The sequence below is a fragment of the Orbicella faveolata genome, unplaced genomic scaffold, assembly GCF_042242905.1.
Source record: "Orbicella faveolata isolate gen_17 unplaced genomic scaffold, um_ofav_v1 contig_46, whole genome shotgun sequence".
NCBI classification, from domain to species: domain Eukaryota; kingdom Metazoa; phylum Cnidaria; class Anthozoa; order Scleractinia; family Merulinidae; genus Orbicella; species Orbicella faveolata.
In genome coordinates this window covers 29282042-29302500 of record NW_028301576.1, presented here as the reverse complement: position 1 = coordinate 29302500, position 20459 = coordinate 29282042, and the positions used below count along the sequence as shown (strand labels likewise).

Genomic DNA, 20459 nt, shown 5'->3' with positions numbered 1-20459 from the left:
TCTCCATGTGAAAGGAGATCTTTCCCCTTTAGTCCTTCAATAACAGTGTCACTCTGAAATGGTAGTATCAGGTTTATGCCTAGAAAAGCATTTCCAGAAAAGTTCTTGATGCTTAAATTCTCGATGCTATAGCATTTTGAGATGTGGATTTTGGGGGTAATATCATCCCACAAATGAATTGTGGAATAACTGGTCAATGATGCAGTCCTCTTTGACTTTTCCTACCTGGCCATCTCGCTTTGGTGGTAACTCTCCTAGGGTTACTACTCCCATGACTTGGACTCTGATTACGGGTCAATTTTTGCATTTCTGCTAAGGTGATGTTGGCTGCAATAGTTTCAGGCTGATTGTTTATGTTGGTGGTTGCATCATCTTGAGTTGGTTTACTTTCAAAATCAAGGTCTGTTGCATTCACTTGAATTATTGATGTTGTTGAATTGATGAATAGCTGACTATCTTGTTCTTTCACTCCAACCAACTTCAAAGGAGACCCTGTCTTGTTGTAATGTAGTGCTTGTTCATAATTTTTTTTTGTTGAATCCAACTACATGGGTGAACTTTGATGGAGATGTCTGTGAGGAACACACAAAGTAATCTTTCGTTGTTCTCAATGATGTTTTCAAGGGTGAAACTGAGCGTAGGAATCCTGTGTCACTGTCTTTTCGTTTTGTCATATCCTAAGGAAACAATGCAAAAAGAATAACATTAACACTTTGGTACAACTTTACACCCACAGTGGGTGATTTTGTTGTTGAAAAATTATGTTAAATTGTGCTTACCTTAAAGGGTGTGTGGTGGAAAAGGTGAAATAATTTTTCCAGCCAAGAGTGGGATGTTTTAATAGAATAATAACATGGAAATTAATGTAATCGTATGTATTTGCAAAACAAAGCAGCAAGAGGCTTGTAAAAGAACAGTGAGTTATCAGTTTCAATTATCATGTAAGCAAGCAGTTGCCAAGTCATTCAATCGAATTTCTCCTTCAGTTCTAAATTGGAGTTGAGAGGAGTCTTTAGTATTTTTTAACCGGTCAAATGTCATAGGTTCTACTACACAAGAGTCTAGTGTTCTAATCCTACTGATTGTCACGTATGTTATTCCCGCTGTGTTTTCAGGGGTGGCAAGGTTAATCCAAGCCTTAGGCAGAGTCAAACCTTGACTTTTGTGTATAGATAGAGCCCATGATAGCTTTAAAGGTATTTGCAGTCTTTCGTGAAATCCACTAAATGTGTCTGCTGTGATAGTTATGGGGCAGATTGGAACAATGTTTGGCAAGGTATTAACAAATGATGGACCTTTGTAGTTGTCAAACTGAACTATCACAGATATGGGCAGAGAAGGAGCAAAGTCTTTCTCTGCATAAATTATATGAATCACTTTCCCTTTTGTTCCATTGCAATAATCCAACTTCTGGCCACAAATTTAGAGTAAGCATAAATGAAGTATTTCTTGCAAGGTACAGGGTGGGAACTAACCCACACATTTCATCAGCTTTAATTGTCTTGGCAAATGCTGAGGAATGTCGAGCTTGTATATGCGCTATGGGTTGTTGTGTGAATGTGCCAATTGTGATAATTTGCTAGTCCTTCACTGTCATTTGAGTTGTGATTTGAAACGTCTGCTAAAATCATCCACTCTTCTCTTTCTTGATGTTGATTTATATCTTCAGAGTGATTTTGCTCTGAGTGAACTCAGTACCAGGGCCTTTGCTCTGCCATTTGCTCACATACCATTCATTCCAGTTTGAAGAACAAAAAAATGCCAAGAATGTGCCCACATTTTGCTCCAAGTTGGCTCTAGCACTCTGTATACTTTAAGAAAGTGCCACTGACCACCGACGTCAAGATTAGTCTTCTGGCTGGCTTTTGCTCACCCGCAAAGATATTTGCAAACATGAACAGTTTGATTTTAGCAAGCTGGTAAATGGAAATAGAGAGAAAAGTATTTTTGCAAATATTATAAGAATCATTTCAAACAGTTTTCAGCATCCCTCCCTGAAAGAGCTACTTGAAATAGCTTTGCTGAAAATGATACTCTGCCTTAAATTCCTTTTGCTACATGTTGTACCAAAAACGTTCAATTTTGTTTCTGAGTTTGAACCCAAAGTGAAGGGGATGTTTTTATTTACAGTTATATAAGTTTTCTTTACATAACTATGTCCAGGGGGAGGGAGAAGGGAGCTAACCAAGATTTACACAATGAGGCTCTGCCCCAAGGTCATTAAACTTTCCCTTTTGGATAGTGTTTTTTTTTCAGAAAAGGTTACCCTTTCATATACATGTAGCTTTAAACTTGAAACACCTTTCACATATCTACAGTAGACCCATTACTTCTCTATTCGTGGATAAATTAGCAATGCATGTTTTAAATCCCTGCCTTTTTGTCATACCTCCTGCCTGATAAAAAGTGCACCTTGAGTCAACTATAGGGAGTCCCATCAGCTTGATGCAATACAAAACGAAAAAGGGTATTGCAGATTGGAATGTAAACAATAAAAATAACAATAGTTTCTTTCTTGGAAACAGTAATGACATTATTTTATCCCTATCTTGGCAATTGTTAGTGTTCATTTCACTAGCAATGCAGAAATATTCAATATGATTGTTGACAGGTACAATTAATATCTATTTCAAGTTTTAATTCCAGTTGTTTACGTATCTCGTTTCTAGAACAAAAATAACACATACAACACCAGCCACTATGCCTGTTTGACATGGCTTGTGTTTGACATGATTGGGCAGTAAATCTCTCTCGCAAAAGGTAGATCTACACAGCCTCTCTTGGATGCTAATTTGTCTATCCATCAGTCAAATTTTAGAGCATATTTACTTGATCGTCAATGCTGACTTGTATACCATTCATGAAGAAATGCTCACTCTGTTCAAACTGCATAGACTACAGGAGAAATGTAGTGTGAAGAACAACAAAATTAAAAGATTAAGCAATTTGAATTTTTTCTTGAAGTAAACTTATTTTAAAATACAAAATGATTAAATCACAGGTTTCGAATTTAAAATACGAGCACTGCCAGAATTGCAATGTGTACATAAAAAATACAATACAGAGACAGGCTACCTTCGCCTTACCTTGGACCATAGAAGGAGAGAAAGCAAGTTGAAACCCAACAAATTCTCTAGCCGAGAAAAAAGCTATAAGTCGCGTCTGGTAAACACGATGTCACTTCCAGAATTTGACTTGTAACAATTCTTTGACCTTGCTGGCTGTGCTGTTGTGACCAATACATGATCACAGTCATAAATACCTCTCTCAGCTTTCATCCAGGTGTGAGCAAAAGCCCTAGGCAGAATACTGCATATTCACAAAAGCGAAACACATGAACCAAAATAACTGTGCTCGACTTTGTAGGTCTTCGAGATACTCGTACCCAGGCTCCCCATGTTATTGGCCAAAAGTTTACATCTGAGTGAATGACACATTTGCATATTTTGCCCCATACTAACAGTCGTTTCTACGCTTTGCGTATCCACAACTAAAAATGATAAACACTCGGTGATCACATACCAAAAATACTGAATTCTTTACAAGTTTTGAGCTTTATAACACTTGTATATCAATTCCTGAAATTCTATAACCGCGACAAAAACTTGGACACAAAACCGGGTTTTGTCACTTTGAAGAGCATCCGAGGCCATAATGTTGTCAACATTGTGTGCTACTCAAAGCTGTGAATCTAATTATGATAATATGCTACATTCAAACACACAGGCGAAGCTGTTCGCCGTGAGGCAGTACAGAGCAGTTTCATTCACCATTTTTGTTGAACTTTGAACAATTGTGTTGGATTACACTTAAACCAATCACAGCGAGCATATCCCACTGTGATCACATGGACTGGCACGTGCAGACATGACACATTCGCGTGACATGACAGATCTGGTCTGGTTTTCATTCATGGCTTCTGCGGGACTAAAAACTACATAAAACTCCTGTAAAAAAGGTTCCTAATTTGAAGTTGCTGTCATGCCATTTATTTGACACTAATGTTGTGTGTAATGGTGGATATTACAGCCTTATCTGAAAATGCTCAAGAACTGAAAATCTTTGAAAAAATCTCAACACTTCACTGTTGAGGACGACAATCTGTCCGTTAGGCCTCATATTCTTTGTAAGACATGCTACCATCAAAAAATTTGAAGCAACTGTCAAAGAAGTCGAAAATTTAAACAGAATATTACAAAAAGAATCTTGTCTGTTGGAAAGGAGAAGCTACAAATGGTGAAAATACGCATTCAAAATGCTGTTCCAGCTCGTCTGGTACACCGGCATCAGGAGCGTTGCGTAGTGCAACACAGAGTCGAGGAATTAACTGAACTAACAACGATTTCCTGAATCCTGTTATCAAAACCGCCAAAATATCCTTGTTGCGAATAAAATTCGCAATTCCATCCCTTTGCTTGGCGCTTTAAACGTTGTCAACACAGTCAAACGTTTTGAGGAACTTATGTTATGGCTTTGACCAGATCTCAATCTTTCACAAACCTTACAGTGTACAAACATCAACCTCAAAATCCAACATCCATGATCATCATGTTACCAAGTGACATTTCACAGGCTCACATTCCTTATTCCTAGAAACCAATCATTGTGTCTGTTAGATTAGAAAAGCCTTGGGAGGTCGTTGGGAGCCAATTAGCTTTCTAGTCCAGATTCTGGACTAAAAGATTTAAACTCTCTTGTCATTGGCTCGGTGCTGTTAAAGAAATGGTGCTCTGCTCCAGAGGCTTTTTGCACGGGTCACAATAGAGACATGACTGACACCAGAAACCTTCAAGAAAAACCTCTGGCACCCTGGGTAACTTATTCCCAGCTTTTGTGCAATCAATGGAGCTTCCCCCTCCAGCATTGTGCCTTCAACAGAGATGTTGGACTCCCTACAGAGTATACTACTCCCACAGTGCTTTATCAACATCTGTGTTCTTTGTGGAACGGTACCTCTTCTTACTTGGTTACATGTTACTTTTGTATTGAGTAAGGATTGCCTCTATGTGTCAGGATTTTTTGTGCCTGTGTTCTACCTATGCCAAACTTTTCAGCAACTTTGAAGTAGCCTTTGTTGGGGTGATCTTTGGCATAGGTTATCACCTGGACTCTTTGTTCTAAACTTTAACAGTTCCTCTTTGCTGTTTCCTTTGATGCTGAAGTTTGCAGAGCTCTTTTTTGTGGTGTTACTCCACTTTGTGTGTTGCTGGACAGTGGAGTGGTCTGTGGCTCTGAAAGGCAATTTGCATTCACTTCACTGTTGTTGTGACACAACAAACACATGGATAGGCTGTGACCAGATTTCCAGTTAAGAGTTTCCTCAGGAAGAAACACTGTGCAATCTGGTCTGTTGTATATGGGCCCTCGAGAGATTACACAAATGTATTTGGTTTCGGTTTTGCCGCTGTGACAAAACCTCAAAGAAAACATTATTTCCAGTACTTTTAGTTTACATCGGTTTACAATCAGTTTACATCATGTAAGAAGTGATGTGACAAAGAGTACTGTATCTTCTGCTTGTCAAAAAATCAGACTTTTTTTGGGAACATGCCACTTGTTTCCTATTGGAGCAGTCTATGTCATGCCTAGTGCCAGTGTTAATGAAAGTCACTTAACAACTACCGATCTCCTTGTGAGTATTGATTTGAAGGCAACAGTTTTTTTTTGTGGTTGGCAGCAATGGAAACTGGTCAAAGAGGAATTTGACACGTGTTCCTGTTGACCATGTAACGTAACAATGATGTGACTGTTTAATAGAGGCGAATTACAATAAAATTAGCCAATTGGGTAGTCCATAGGGTGACTGCATTCCCTTAACAGATGTGAGCACTAAATGGAGGTCAAATAAAAAGTAAATATGTCAAATGAATTTTGAGAATTTGAAAAGTGACTTGATAGAGGTTTGACTGTAATTCCATTCTAGGTAAACTAGTGCAGGAATTCATTTCGGAAAGCACCATATTCCTTTTGGTTCTTGATTTGCAATACCTCATGACTCTAGTTACCATTCTCCATGGCTAGTTATCTAGCATAATGTATTTTACTGGAATTCATGCTTTAATTTTGATAGTTCTGTTATGTACACAAGCATCTTAATGGTTAAATGTGGCCGTAGAAATAAATGGGCCTTACACAAAAGCTCTTGTGAACTTGAAAGTAAAAATTTAGCTTTACTTCATGATTTGTCATCATAGATAGACATCAGTCTGGTTTAAGAACAAAACAATATGTCACTAAAGCCTCTTCTTTTTGGCCTATTTAGGACGAACCAACTTGAGTATATTTTTTTGTGTGCACATCTTTAACAGGAGGATGATCAGGAAGAGGAATGCACCTCTTGAACTAACCCCTCGCCAAGTTTGAACTTTGGATAGGTGACTCTGATATACCTTGTGACATCTGTTCGCTCTTGTGAATCTTTTCTTAATGTTCAGGCTGGCCAATATATGTATGGGAAAATTGAGGAAGAGTGCGACATGGAAAGAAATTCACAAGTTAACTACCAGAAATTGACAATGTACAAGGAAATGGCAAATTCCTGTTCCTGATTCTTGGCTTAAAATTACTGCAGTTGTATTCTCTTTAGAGGAGGGAAAAAGTTAGCCACCTTCCTTTGCTTCACATCCATATCACTTAATCAAAGATGTAGTGTGTTTAACAACAAACATATTATAAGATTCAGGAACAGCTTGTTAACAGTCTGGAAAACCACCACTTACTAAATGGAGCTGCTTATCTTGGAAAAATGAAAAGGAGTGTTACCATAACCTAGATTGCAAAGATTCAATGCTACAGTACATGGTTGGTCTTTTTTTTCAAACTCTCTTCTATGATTGGCTAGCACTTCAGGTGCCAGGGCTCAAGACTAGCTTAACTGTTTAACTTATTGACCTATTGGCTAGTGAAATGACAGACATTACTAGCCAAAAGTGTTTTTTCACTACTAAGATATTTTGAATTCTGTCAGGAACTGTTGACTATTCTGATTTTTTTCTGGTTTTTCACCAGCCAAAGTGGTCAGTAGGAATGCTAAACCTGGTAGTCATAACCTAATTTTACTACTCCCAAGCTAGCTGGCTACCGTTTGTCTCAAGCCCTGGGTGCTCCTGAGAGCATGGTACATGTATGGCTTGTTGGAACTGACCTCTTTAAGAGCAACTTATTCCACTTTACTTCTGCAATCCTTGCCAGTGACAGCCTGCAAGTCATTGAGTAACAACTTGGGTTAAGTGAACTGTGGACAAGGATATTTGCCTGCTCACCAGTTGATAAAAGTCAACACAAATTTGACCGTTTTTTTGGGTCAGATGGGAACTCCTCGTGTGCAGCTTGTGTTTTTACAGCTTTGATTATTTGGTGCTCTGACCACAGAATTCAAGCCACCTCTTTGCAATTTTTAGCAAGAAACTTATTTTGGTGCTTACCCTGGGCTTAAAATCACTTAATGGCTGGTGTATTATTTTAATAGGAGATTGCTTATTGGTGGTAATGAGTAAGCAATGAGTAAGTTTGGTTTGGATATTAGCTGCATTCTTCTGGATTAAACAGAAGGTCTAACAATAACCACCCCCCCTATATGAGGTGATGGGGAACACATGCAGTAGCTGTGAATCCTTCTGGGTCCTTATCACAGGCAAATCTCCTTATCTGAGTTGCTGCACTTAATGTTGGAAAACAAATGGTTTCCATGGCAGTGCAGGTGGAATTATAAAATCCTTATGTTTCATACAAAGAATTAAAAAAATATAGGTTTAAAATAACTCTTTAATTCCATTAATTATTAAAGGTGTACAAGACACAAGAGAAACTGTTCAACAATCAATAGTATTGTTACAGTTTGAGAATCACAATATTGCAGAACTCTACAATATTGTCAAAGTATGAAACTTAAGATGAATGTGAAAATGCACAGAATCCCACATGGAGAAAATAATATAACATACGAAGTTTTCTTGCTGACTCTTTGTTATGTTAAATGCAGCGTTGACAATAACTTTGTAAAAGACATTTCAGCCAAAAATCTTTTGCCTTTGCAAGTTTAGATTGGCAGAGTAAGCAAAAGCTCTTTTAAATGGTTCATAGCTAGGGTGAATCAGGGGTTGGAAATTTGGTTAAGTGGTTTGTTGCATCATTCCTGATATCCAGCAGATTTTTAAAATTTACTTGTGTACATTCTTGCTTCATCAGTTTTCTACTTCAAGCTACTTTAGGTTTAGTAAAGATATTCTCCATTCAGGTTGTAAATTGTTAGCTTTTCATTTTATTCAGATTCTTTATCCTAAGCCAACCATGTGCAAAAAGTAAGTAAATAAGTAATGATTAATACCTTTATTTAACTGTCAAGCTAAAATAGCAGTTATAAAACCACCAATTGGGGCACTTTAACATAAAAATAACAAGTTCTAACTATGTTTAAAAGCTAAAAAAGTAAAAATAAAAGTTTTTTAAGCCATGTAAATAGCAACAGATCGTTGTGTTTATTAGAGAACCAATTGAAAGATGGCAAACATACCTTTCCAAATTTTGTTTATTTTGCCTCTGATTGAAATTGCAACATTTAAATTTTCTTTTATGTTCTTTGCTCACACTGCCACTGGGAATATTCTTACCAGAGAGGGATGGACTTGCTCTTCTTCATTTGCCGTGTTGCTTGGAATATACACCTATTAACCTATTAACCCTTGTTTCAGCACAACATCTTTCTGACTTTCTTTGACTCGGTGATATTCTGTGTTCTTTAACTCTTTAGTTGATAGAGGACCCTCTAGGCCTCATGTCACTTTCTCCCCATTTGGTTGTGGTTTTGGTTCCAAATTAGTGTTAGCATGTTAGCATGTTAGCAGTACTCGGACTAGCTTTCTCCAATACGAGAATGTTTTGCAATTGATAGGGTGTTCTACTTTGATTTGAACACAAATGTTGTGACATTTGAGGTGTTCTTTGTCAACTTTGGATTAGTCATTGGTTAAAGAATTTGTGGCCACTCAAATTCAGGCAAGCAAAGATAATAAGAGTTAGAAAACAGGATGAGAGTGACTTTGGGGATTCATTACTCAAAAATATAAGAATCTCTGCGAGCAAATTTGGAATGTCCCTGGCTGGGAAGTTCCCCAGACAGGAAGGTTAAGAATGTTAAGACAGCTCAAAATGGTTCATCAAGTCCCTGTGGCTTGTTTTAGACAAAGGTTGTCAAGGAAGGAATAACCAGTTTAGATGACTTGGCTTACCTTAAGCATGAGCCTATTTTGAATGAATTAACCCTAAACAAGAAACATGTATATTATTTACAGTCACAATACCAACTGTGCAACATGTTTTACTTAGAACAGGGGTAGCCAATGCTGGACGCAATTCAAAACGATTACAATTCAACAAACCTTAGTCTAAAGAAATGGGAAGATGACACATGTAGACATAGGCAGCATTAAACTCGACCCTCAGACACCCCTAAAATTGTAGATATAGGGGCAGCAATGGGATTCTCTGCCTCAGTGACCTGTGTGATGTGCTTGATTTCTTTGATTTCCTTGTACAATGGAAGCTGGCATGGGTGTTTTCTCATTTTCTTAAGTAAAGTGACATAGTGAAAAGATAAATTACATGAACACTCTGTATATTGGTAGGACCTAGTAGTGCACTTTTCTTGATACTTGACAAATTTTTCAACTGAGCCATAATGAATTTTTCCTTGTCTTTCAGAAATGACGGTGAACTTATTTCTGGCTGTACAATGTAGTTCTCTCATAAAAGGAACTCTTGAACTCTGTAGCATTGATGTTTGCCCATCTAAAAACAAATATCTTGGAGACTGCCCTGCTGACAAGCTTGTTGTCGGACATGGCGCGTTTGATATAAGTAAAGAATGAAAGTTTAAAACAAACTTAATCTGTCTTTCCCGCATCCTTTTCTGCGCACTTGGCACACAACACCTCTTCTTCTTCTGCAACCTCGTTGTCAAATGCTGCACTCAAAAGATTGGCGGTTGCGCAAATGACCGTTTTGTTTAAGTCGTACAACACATTCGAGATAGCAAAAAAGGTTAAGAAACAGACGAGAAACTTGGGAGCATGAACTGTGAACATGTTGATATATTCCACTCGGAAAAGTTTAAAACAAATTTATCTGTCTTTCCCGCTTGTTCTTTATTTCAATTTGGCTGCCTTTCTGGGAATTCCAGGCAAAAACTTTGTTTTGGTGAGTCCGCACACAGCACACTTCACTTTTAGCAGTCACCGGTTGCTTTTTGTAGCAACAATTTTTGCTGTTCCTTGGATGTTCGGCGTCACTCGCCCATCTTTCACGCAGTAGGCTTCCATCTGAGTATATTTTCAAGAAGCTTTTCTCCAAACTGTGTTAATTTAATCTTCCTTCCCTGCGGCTTCTTCTTCTTCTTGTTCTTCTCTTAATATTTCTGATACTCTTCTTCTTACTTCTTCTTGTATTTCTCTTTGTCTTTCTCTTTCTTCTGCGCCCTTATCAGCAAACATTTCGTTGTAAAGCTGCATCACCTTTTTGACAGCATTTCTGGTAACCTCAAATCAAAACATCCCAATTCTGCCCATTGCAGCTGAAGAGATGAGAAAGTGTGCAAAGGATGGCTTCGACATCGTGGATATACATTGCACGCAAATGTTTAAAGCATTTTTCTTAATCCTTTTGGCCGTGTTGCACGAGCAGGTTCTGGCTCGACACTCATGGGCTCAGGTGCGGGCTCCGGCGTTTTGAATTTGTCGAATGTGGGCTTGGCCATTGCCTTGAGCTCTTCACATTTGTAATAGATCCCAAGTAGGGAAACGCCTATGCCGCCAATAGCGATCCATTGGTTGGCGCTGAGGCCGCCGCTCTTTGGGCTTTCGCTCTTTGGGCTTTCACCTTCCGTAGACGGGGCTGGCTCAGGGGCCTCTGTGGCGGCTTTCGCTTCCTTTTCCGCGTGATAAGCCTCGGCCGCCTTCTTCTGTTCTTCCCGGGCCAGCCGTGTTCTTTCGGCAACCATTTTTTTGGTGGCCACACGCTTGGGGTTTTTTACGTGCTGCATGGTTGCAGTCGGAGTTGTCACTTGCTGTGTGACATCGGTGGCAGGTGCTGCCTTGGTCTCGACCTGAGGCGCGCTCTCGGATTGTTCGGTAGACATTCTGAAGCGAACCATATATATAAGCAAATGAAAAAAGTTTAATTGTTAACAATTTGTCGGCAAGCCCTCAGCAGTTGTTGATGAATGCTGACCGGTTATTCTGCAGTTGCTGATCCGGGTACTTCATCAACGCCCTCAAGCAGATAGCTGTGTTCATCACGAGAACGGTGGATCTCCGGCAACTGTGGACTGAAATCAACATGTTTTGTGGTGATCAGCACCGCATTGGCCGCAGCAAGAAACTGGCCGCACTTCAAAGCAAGGTTGCTGGCCAGATTGGAGAGCTCTTTGTTCAAGATGTAGTCATTTCTGAGTTCTCTTTGGTAAGCGTCGACGTCTTTGATGTTAACGACCATTCCAACCATTTTGGTTGCAAGAAAAATGAAGATGTCGATCAGGCTTTCTGTTGTCTTTGAGCCCACGTAAGTCTCGTAGTGTTTGATGAATTTCTCGACCTCTTTGTCGCTCACGTGCTTCACAGGCTCGTGGGTCAACTGCACTCCGATGGCCTCTTTGGCTCTGCCTGTGGACACTAGCACGGCCAGCTGCTTGCAAAGAGCAGGAATGTCAGGTCCGGTGGCAGTGGTTGAAACAACGCCACCTGCTGGACCGGCTTGGGCTCAGTTTGAAGAAGGTTCATAACGTCTGCTAACGCAGCGTCTTCTCCAACCATTGTGCAAGGCTATATACAACTTTGATTTTTTTATTCAAATAACTTTACCCCGTACGGGTGGTGAAGTGAGAACACAAGATAAGAGAACTCGAGGGGGTGTAAAAGAGGATGATCGCCGCCACGTTCTCCCAGAAGGAAGATGTTATGCCGGTCAACTTCTGGGTCAGCGCCCAAACGCTGATGCCCATATGTCGGACAGAAAAGGCGAGATTCACCAGCTTGCCTGTACGCCCTTTCACATCTTTGGAGGCCGCACAGTCATCGAGGATTATGGGCGTGTTGGTGCCCTCGGAAAGCCATCTCACAAGCTTCAACCACTTTTCCACGGTGTGCTGCTTGCAGACTATCATCCATTCTTGGATCGTTTTTGCCAAGCGGGTGGTAGGTCTTGTGCGTGAACGTCAGGCAGATGAGCACGATGTAGTCGAACTTTCCACGGAAAGGGCCGTAGATCTGGTCCACCACGAACCTCGATTTGCCTGAATTTGTTGGCCCCACAATGAGAGCGTCGAAGGGTATCTTGCTGGGGTCCATGTTCATATTCAATTCTGTACAGAGTCCAGCTTTCTGTCCATAATGTTGAACTGGGAGTCGGCGATGACGAATACGTGGCAGTTCATGTTGCCTGAGCCTTCAGCTTTCCGCCCGATTTCCAGCTGGACGCTGTCTGTACTGTTCACAAGGCGCTTGCCGCTTCCATGCATTTCTTGGTCCGCCATGGAGCGCATATCAATCAGAAGCCCGAAATTGTCTCCAGTGTAAAACTTTGTCGCATCCATGTGCTTGGTTTTATTTTTTTCCTTCACAAAGAAGCGTTGGGCCTCTTCCCACATGTCCTTGCCTTCGACGCCGTTGTTATAAATCATGTTGGGCGAGCCGTTGATTGTGACGCTGACTTTCGTCAGATCCGGGAAGATGTATTTTTCCGAATCTCTGGCTCCATCGGTATAAGGCTCTATGGAAAGTAGCAGGAGGGCTTCTAGCGACCTTTTTCAGGCGTTGACTGATGTTCTTCCTCGTGTCGGTATCTTTTTTGAAGATCACCACTTCGGAACGCATCATGTGGTCATAGGCGAACTCTTTTCTGCTGGAGTATTCGCTGTATGCCTCGTCCGCCAGAGTCTTGCTGTGGATCATTTCGTACTCGAGCTGGATGTTCGTCAGCTTGTATTTCAGCTGGGTTGTATCAGTTCCGATGACCACATGTTCAGCTTCAGCAAGGGTTACTTTGAATACGAGGTCGTTGTAAAGGGCCTGGGGGTAGAAAACACCGTTATCGGTTAGGATCTGATGGTCAAGCCTGATCCGGTACTTACTTCCGTACACCTCATTCAGCTTGTTTTCAGCGGCGATGCCCGAGGTTTTCTCGTCTCCCGCACCAGAGCAGATCTTGCATAGGTCCTCACTCTGAATCCCCTTGAGGATCATGCCGTCTCGCTTTTCCTGCGAAAGGAAAAGGTCATCAAAGATTTTGTAGATTCCGTAGCCAACCATGTCTTGCAGGGTAGTGCCTCCGAACTTCATGTGCAGCCTGTCAACGAGCACCCGCGTGACGTTCTGGACAAGGAAGTTGTTGGCGTGCCCTCCAGAAAGGTCAATGTTAAAGATAAGCGCTAGCGAGCCCGGCACCAGAACCTCGTTCACGTTCAGCTTGGGCACTGAAACATACAGCGTATCACCGGATTTGGCTTCAGTGCAGGAAAAGGTGATCCGCTTGACCACGTGCTCGGCCTGCTGTACGTTGCGCAAAGGTTCTCTGGAACTGACATTGTATAATATGCCGGCGATTATTTCTAATTTGAAAAATATCAGGCTTGAAATATATCGCTATATCGGCCGAAGGCAGTGGCGAATTTGGTTACAAAGACCCGGACCTTGACAATCAGCTTGACCATGACTCTGATGATGGCGAACAAGAGGTCAACACAACCCATCCTTTTCAGCCAGGCGCAACATCCACTCCATACCAACCTGGCGACCCCTACCACGGGGGCGAACAAACGGAAATGCGTACTATGCTGAACGAGCAGTCCGGCCTGCCTGACACTTCTTATACCGAGACATTTGGGGGAGAAGATATCCCTTTGCTTGAACCTGATCCGGAACGGAAATTCATCATAGACCGGCTAAAAAGCCAATTTTCCAAATTTAAAGAGAGTAGTTTTGCAATTATGAAAGGCACCAAAGGGAAAACCAAGGGTCAAATTGTTGCAGTAGGTATGGGTGGAGGTGGGTACTAGATTATGAAAAAAGACGGGACAGACTTAACGAAAAGTTTTTTAGAAAGGTTTAAAGACAAACTTGGGCCTAGAACTTCAGTTGTCATTGAAGAAGACCGGGATACTGTCAGAGAAATGAAACAAAGACTGAAAGAAGCTGAAAACCAACTGCAACAGGCGGAAACACTCTCTTCACAAAGGGAAGAAGAAAAGAAAGAAGTTGAAGATCTGAGACGTAAAATCGGGCAAACTGATGCTAAGATCGATGCCATTCAGGATGAACAAGGCTCGAAATATCAAACCGATCTCGAAAACAAGAAAAAAGAATTGGATTCGCTTACAAAACAAGCAAAAAAACAAGAAAAAGAACAAGCCAAGGTTGATAGACTCAGGGCCAGCATCGCTGCAAAAGAAAGTGAAACAAACGCCATGGAAGAAAGGTACAACCAAACAAAACCGTTGGACGCCCTGAGAGAGCAGGAAAGCGAGCTACAGCGCCAAAACGAGGTAGACCAGGCGATTATCCAAGATGAGAATGCCTCGCCCTCTGAAAAAGAAGCCGCAGAAGGCAGAGCGGCAGAAAGAAACGAGGAGCTCGCGTGTTTGCAAACTCAGATCGCGGAAAGGGAAAGGGGGCGGCCTCTCTTGGTAAGGGTCAAAGAGATCTTCAAAAAATATGGCGTGACCTTGACTGCTATTCTTCTCACCGCCGGGACCACAATCGGAGCTGTCATCGGGGTCCTCACCAGAGGTTTGAAAGCCACCGGCAAAGCTTTGGGGAATGACCTCAAAGATATTGCCGCGAAACTCGGTTCTCTGCTGCCCGGGCTGATTGGCTCGATCGTGAGCTTCCTGTTCAAAGCCGCCGGCCAAGTCGTCAGATTTCTGGCCGAGCACACCTGGCTGCTTATTCTTGCCGCGGTGGCATTTTTGTTCAAACAATATTTTAAGAAGCAGCGTTAACTTACTGCCAAGCCATGAACAGCAATGCCGATAATCCAACTACACCGACAATTACCACCGTTTTGTTAATTTCGTGTTGCGGTGTTTTATCTGGAGCCGTGGGCTCAATTTTTTTTGCGCTGTCGGCTGTGCTTGTTTAGTTTCAGTCGAAGCTGGTTTCCTTGATTCGGCTGTTGCGGCTTTGTGTATCAGGTTGGACGGGTGGCTGTTGGGTGGGTTGACTTTTGACGGGCCACCTGCCATGAGTTTGAGCCCAGATTTTTTTGTGTCTGGGTTTATCTTGTTGTTCACCCCCAGTTTCATCCCAGACACCGCCTGTTTCAGCTTGTTGTTGTAACTGATCGTGCTTGCGGTGTTGATAATCATTTGCACGGGCATGAGCCAGGACATGGGGGCTACAGCGAGATTGAGCCTGACCTTCGCTTGGTCCACCGCGAGCTGGTACCTTTGCACGCTCGCGGCCAGGTCGGGCTGTGTGATCGTGCTTTCCATCAACACCAAGAACTCGCTCTGGGCTTCTCTTGCTCGGCCACCAGAACTGAGAATGCTGCTGCAGACGTTGACTTGCGCGCCTAGGACACAGTAAACGAAAGCCTCGATTGACTGGTTGATTCTCGACAAGCCCGTCTGCGTCAAACCGTTCGCGGTGTTGGGTGCAAACCAGTTGAACTGCCGATCTCCAAAAACATCAGGCTGTATGAACTCAATAAGGTCCCGCTTAATCAGTTTTCTACCTTCTTCGTTGAACTTGTTCCAATCAGGATACTTGTAATCTGTTTTTGTTGGCGATTGCCCCCAAGGCTTAACATACAACACCCCCAAACCACTATTTGCGCCCAAAGTAAACCTAAAGTCGCTTGAGGGGTCTATTCGGAATTTGCCGCATATCCTTTTGTACGAAGCGATGTCGTAATGATTATTCATCTGGTCGAACGTCAGGTCTCTGGGCAAAGCGCTTATGCTCTGAACACCTCCTAGCTGGTACAAAATGCACCTGACCGTGAAATACACGTGGAAGATATAGAAAGCTCTTATCTGCAGGGGGAGATTCATCCCACTGTCAAAGATTTCGCGAGAAACTCCGCACCCCTGTGTCACACAGAAAACCGCGAAGTTGAGCTGTTGCGGCCAATATTTCATGTCAGGCCCTCCTAACCAGTGTTTTGATTCGGTTCCAGACGTGTGTTTGAGTTTGGTGTCTTGAAATATTTCTTGGAATTTTGTTGTGAAATATTGGTCAGGCGTGACGTATATTTGGATTGCATCGTCGAATATTTTCTTCAAGCTTGGCGCTTTGCTGTCAAAAGGTACCGCAGGGATGGCCAATGAAACTTTTGAACCAAGTGGCGACAGCTGGTAAGGAAAACCACCGCTGTCTCCCAAACCGAGCTCTTTCATTTCGGCGCTCCAATATTTCCTGTCTGAGCTGAAGATGCTTTGAAACGAGTCTTTGCTTTCTTCGAAAAACACCTCGGCAGTTACATTTTTTTCACGGTCGATCATTGCTTGTGAAATGAACCTGCTTTTGTCCGCTTTTGGAAAGCGGTTTAAAAAGTTTGTCCACGCCTTTTTCTTCATAGCATCTTTTTTCAAAAACTTGGGATCATCAAACCCGGGATCTTGACAGATATCGTTCCACATATTCGCCATATTATTTGGACACAATTTTATTTGTTGAATATAAAATGGTTGTTCTCACTATTGTCACGCAACAGAACGGAGGAACAATATATTTTGAAAAACCGATACTGAAAGTGCATTTCATGAAACTCATTTCTTGCAGTTTGTACAACAGCTGGGACACTTTGAAAAAAGAAGGTTCGGCCACCTTGGGAGTTAAAAACAAAGATAAAGCTTTATCAGTTAGTAAATTACTCCCAGGGCATTATAGTTTAGAAAGATTGTCAAAAGAAATAGACGGTCTGTTCGCCAAATATCAATATAAAGAGTTGCAAACAGCAATAAACCAACCTGTTGGCCAGCTTGTAATCAGAAATTTTGGGGCTGGGGCAAAACCGATTGAACTTGATCGCGATTTAGCCGATTTGCTTGGTATTGGGCGAAAGTGGTTGCCTATAACCTTTGTAAAACGGCTTACAGCTCCAACGACATATTTTATTCATTGTAATTTGATCGACAAACAGAATCTGTTCAATGACAAAAGGTCAGATGTATTAGCCTTGTTTGATGTCAAAGTGGAGCCTTATGAAAAAGTAAGCTATCAGGCTTCTCCGCAACAGGTTTTGCGAGACTGCTCTACAGGTGAGTCCGTAAATAGCATCACCATTAGCGTCAAAGATGAAAATGGTGAACTCTTTGATTTCAAGGGTTTCCCACTTCTTTTTGAATTAGAGTTAAATTAAATTTCTTTATAAACGCAATGTCTTCGGCAAATCTGTTGCCACCAAGCACGCCGCCTGCCGAGCCACTATATCCAGTGGTGGCGGAGCCTTCTCAAAATTTCCGCTTGCAGAAGGTCAACGAGATTTCCAACACTTTGGCCGGTGAGGTCCACCACTATCGCCTTGTTGCCAAAAAATACAAACACGCGAGGAAGTTCGTTAATTGGGGTGCTGCCGGCTCAAGTATTCTCTTGGCAGCGTTTTCCAGCACGAGTTTTGGCTCCGCTCTGTCTGTGGTTGGCCTGCCGGCTGCAGTTCCTCTTGGCAGCGCTGGTGGATGTTTCGCTCTCATTTCGTTGGGGCTGATAATCGCCAGCAAAAAGTTCGACTCGAAAATAAAGAAGCGTCAAGAGATCAGCACGCTCACTGTTGCCAAGCGGGACACCATCAACAGACTTCTCTCAAATGCTTTGAACAACAACGTGGTGTCTTCGCATGAGTTTGACACCATCCTTTCTGAGTTTCAACAATACAACTTTCTGAAAGATCAGGTCCGTGCAAGGATGCTTCGCCAGCCATCAACGAGAAAGCTTCCTGATGTTGATGTCCAGAAACTGGAGAATGACATCCGCGGCAAAGTTGAAGCGGAAATGATAAAAAAAATAACAGCAACCCCCGCTTCGAACTAAGTTTTAGAAACAGACGGTTTCATTTGCACGTAATATGAACATGATTGTCTGCTTCCAGTTGTTTGCATTTCTTGTGAATGAATATTTCACACCTGAGTGGCAAAAAGAGGCACGCGATATTATGTGCGAAGTCGTTGCTGCGATGGTTGAGGCACAAGCCCAATGGTTAAGTGCGGCCAGTTAGAAAGTGGCTGCTTTTGATATGTAACATCATGGAGAACCATCCGTGGAAAAGTCCTGCAAGTATCGAGGCAGAAAAAAATGGAAAGAACTTCAACAAGACTTTGAAGAAGTGAATAAATCAAAGCAAATTTATGAAAAAGAAAAAGAGTTTTTTGAAAAATTCTTCCGAATTATCCGATTTGGCAGTGGGATAAAAGAAGAGCATAAAAAAGAACTGATTTTGAGAATAGTCTGATGTACAAGAAAAGTTGGAAACATTTCAGTCAAAGCAGCGTAAATACGAGAAAAAAGTGTTCCATCTTTTAGAGTCTTTAGATATTGAGTTGTTGAGATATTGGGAATTGTTTTTGCAGACGGTGTAGCACGCCTGAGTGCCAAAAATAGGCTCGCGAAGTCGTTGCAGCAATGGTTGAGGCGGGTGAGGTTTTTTAATAATAACGCTCCGCGCCAAAAAGGAACCACTCGTGCCAGTCATAACCGTCCCAGGAGCATACTTTTAAAAAATTCTTGTACTCAGGGCTGGCTTCAACGAGAGGTATTATCGGCTGTCTTAGCGTTGCTTTATGAACAGTTCCCTCCTTTTCGAAACAGGGGAAACAACACTCCTCGAAATAACAGTCCGGATATTCGAAACAAATAACCATCGGCACAATCTGCTGCTTGAATTCGCAGAATGGCAGTTTTAGAATATTCTCGTGTAACTTGCCCCACCCCATTTTGTTTTTTTCCTTAATTTTATCGTGATGTACTCCTTGAGAATCATCTCACGAAGCTCTCGAGGGAGATTTTGGATGGCCTCAGAAAGTCTGCCGGCAGCCATGTCGGCATATACACTGTGCATATACTTGTTCAATACGAAAATTTTTCTGGTGCACTTTTGAATAAACTATTGATTACGGACGTTGCAGCTTCGCTGGACCCGCTATTTCACCATTTTTTACTGCTGTGCTGTTGTGTTACATACACACACTGTTCTGGCGCAGCGTTCACGCAGCACACTGTGTCCTTGTCGAAAATTTGGTTTTGACAACTGCCGTTCTTGCACACACTCATATAAAGTGGGGGTTTTGGTCGCAAGCGAACGCACACAGTGCAAGCGCAGAGCAACTCCGAATCTTCAGATGAGGAGTTGTGCTTGCGCTTGCACTGTGCGTGAGCGCTGCACCAGAACCCCCACTATATGCGTGTAATCAGATAGCCTACGAATCATCGGGCAGCTGCCAAAGATCATGAGCTTTGTCTTTTCAGGGTTGAGCAGAAGACAATTATCAAAACACCAGTTAGAAATTAGATGTAAATCCTTTTGGATAGTGTCCTTTGCTTCGTCAGCGTCACCAACTTTGAAAGACAAAAAAAGTTTGGTGGTCTTCAACAGTGGAAACATCTTCAAGTACCATTTCCTGCTTCAACATTTCCTTGGCTCTCCAGCCGTTGCTCAATCTTTTGAGGACTTCAGCATGTGTTTTATTGTTTTTATCATGCTCCTACCTGAGCTTCTTGTTTTCCTCGGCAAGTTTTCTGTTGCTTGTTATCACTCCCTCTAGTAATACCAAGCATTCGTTGGAAAAATTAGCTCAGATGTTGGTGAGTTCATCAACTCCCTTTGCCATGATTCTCGATCTCCTGCTTGTTGACTAGGTGAGTGACTAGGTATTGGTGGGCTATTGTACACTGTAAAGTCAACTCAAATGTTGCAGATATTGAAAGAAAGAAAAACAATTTGCAATCTTGGAGAAGACAAGAACGTAGCTGACAACCTCAAAGAGTAACAACACTCACCGAAAAAGCCCTCCAATTTATTTGAACTACTGTTCTTAGCTTGATGTGTGCCTCAATCCAGTGCTTTACGTGATCACTAACAGCAGCCAATGCCAAAGTTCCAGTACAATTATTAACCCAAAACTCAAGTCTCCTCCACCAGTCTTGATCTTCGGTAGAAGATTAGGTCAAAGAAGATTGAAATTACTCTCCCCTATGATAGTTTGAATAGGTAAGTTCCATTTATTCTTGGATACTTAACAGTCCTAATTAACAGTCCTTCACATGTCTTCAGAAGCTTTCCGAGCACATGGACAAGTTTTTGACTCCTGAAGTAAGCTTCAATAACCTAAGATCGACATGCCCTTATCATCAGTGTATATATTAAATACAGTATACATCCAAGTGTGTGGTGCTTGGTCCAGCTAGAAAGCTAGTGGCTAGTTATAATGAAAGCCCAAATGTTATCCATCCAAACCCTGGGGCATTGGAAGGGAAATA

The 20459-nt window shown here is 41.9% G+C and overlaps 1 protein-coding gene and 1 pseudogene across 1 annotated transcript; one reads left to right on the top strand and one right to left on the bottom strand.

Moving 5' to 3' along the window:
• Window positions 1–11635: 11635 nt before the first annotated feature.
• On the top strand, window positions 11636–15094 carry LOC149099528 (uncharacterized; annotated as a pseudogene).
• LOC149099527 (uncharacterized) lies at window positions 15017–16636 on the bottom strand. The gene has a single exon (XM_089277268.1). It carries the CDS (start codon window positions 16634–16636, stop codon window positions 15038–15040), a length of 1599 nt encoding a protein of 532 aa, XP_089133394.1. The 3' UTR covers window positions 15017–15037.
• Window positions 16637–20459: the final 3823 nt, after the last annotated feature.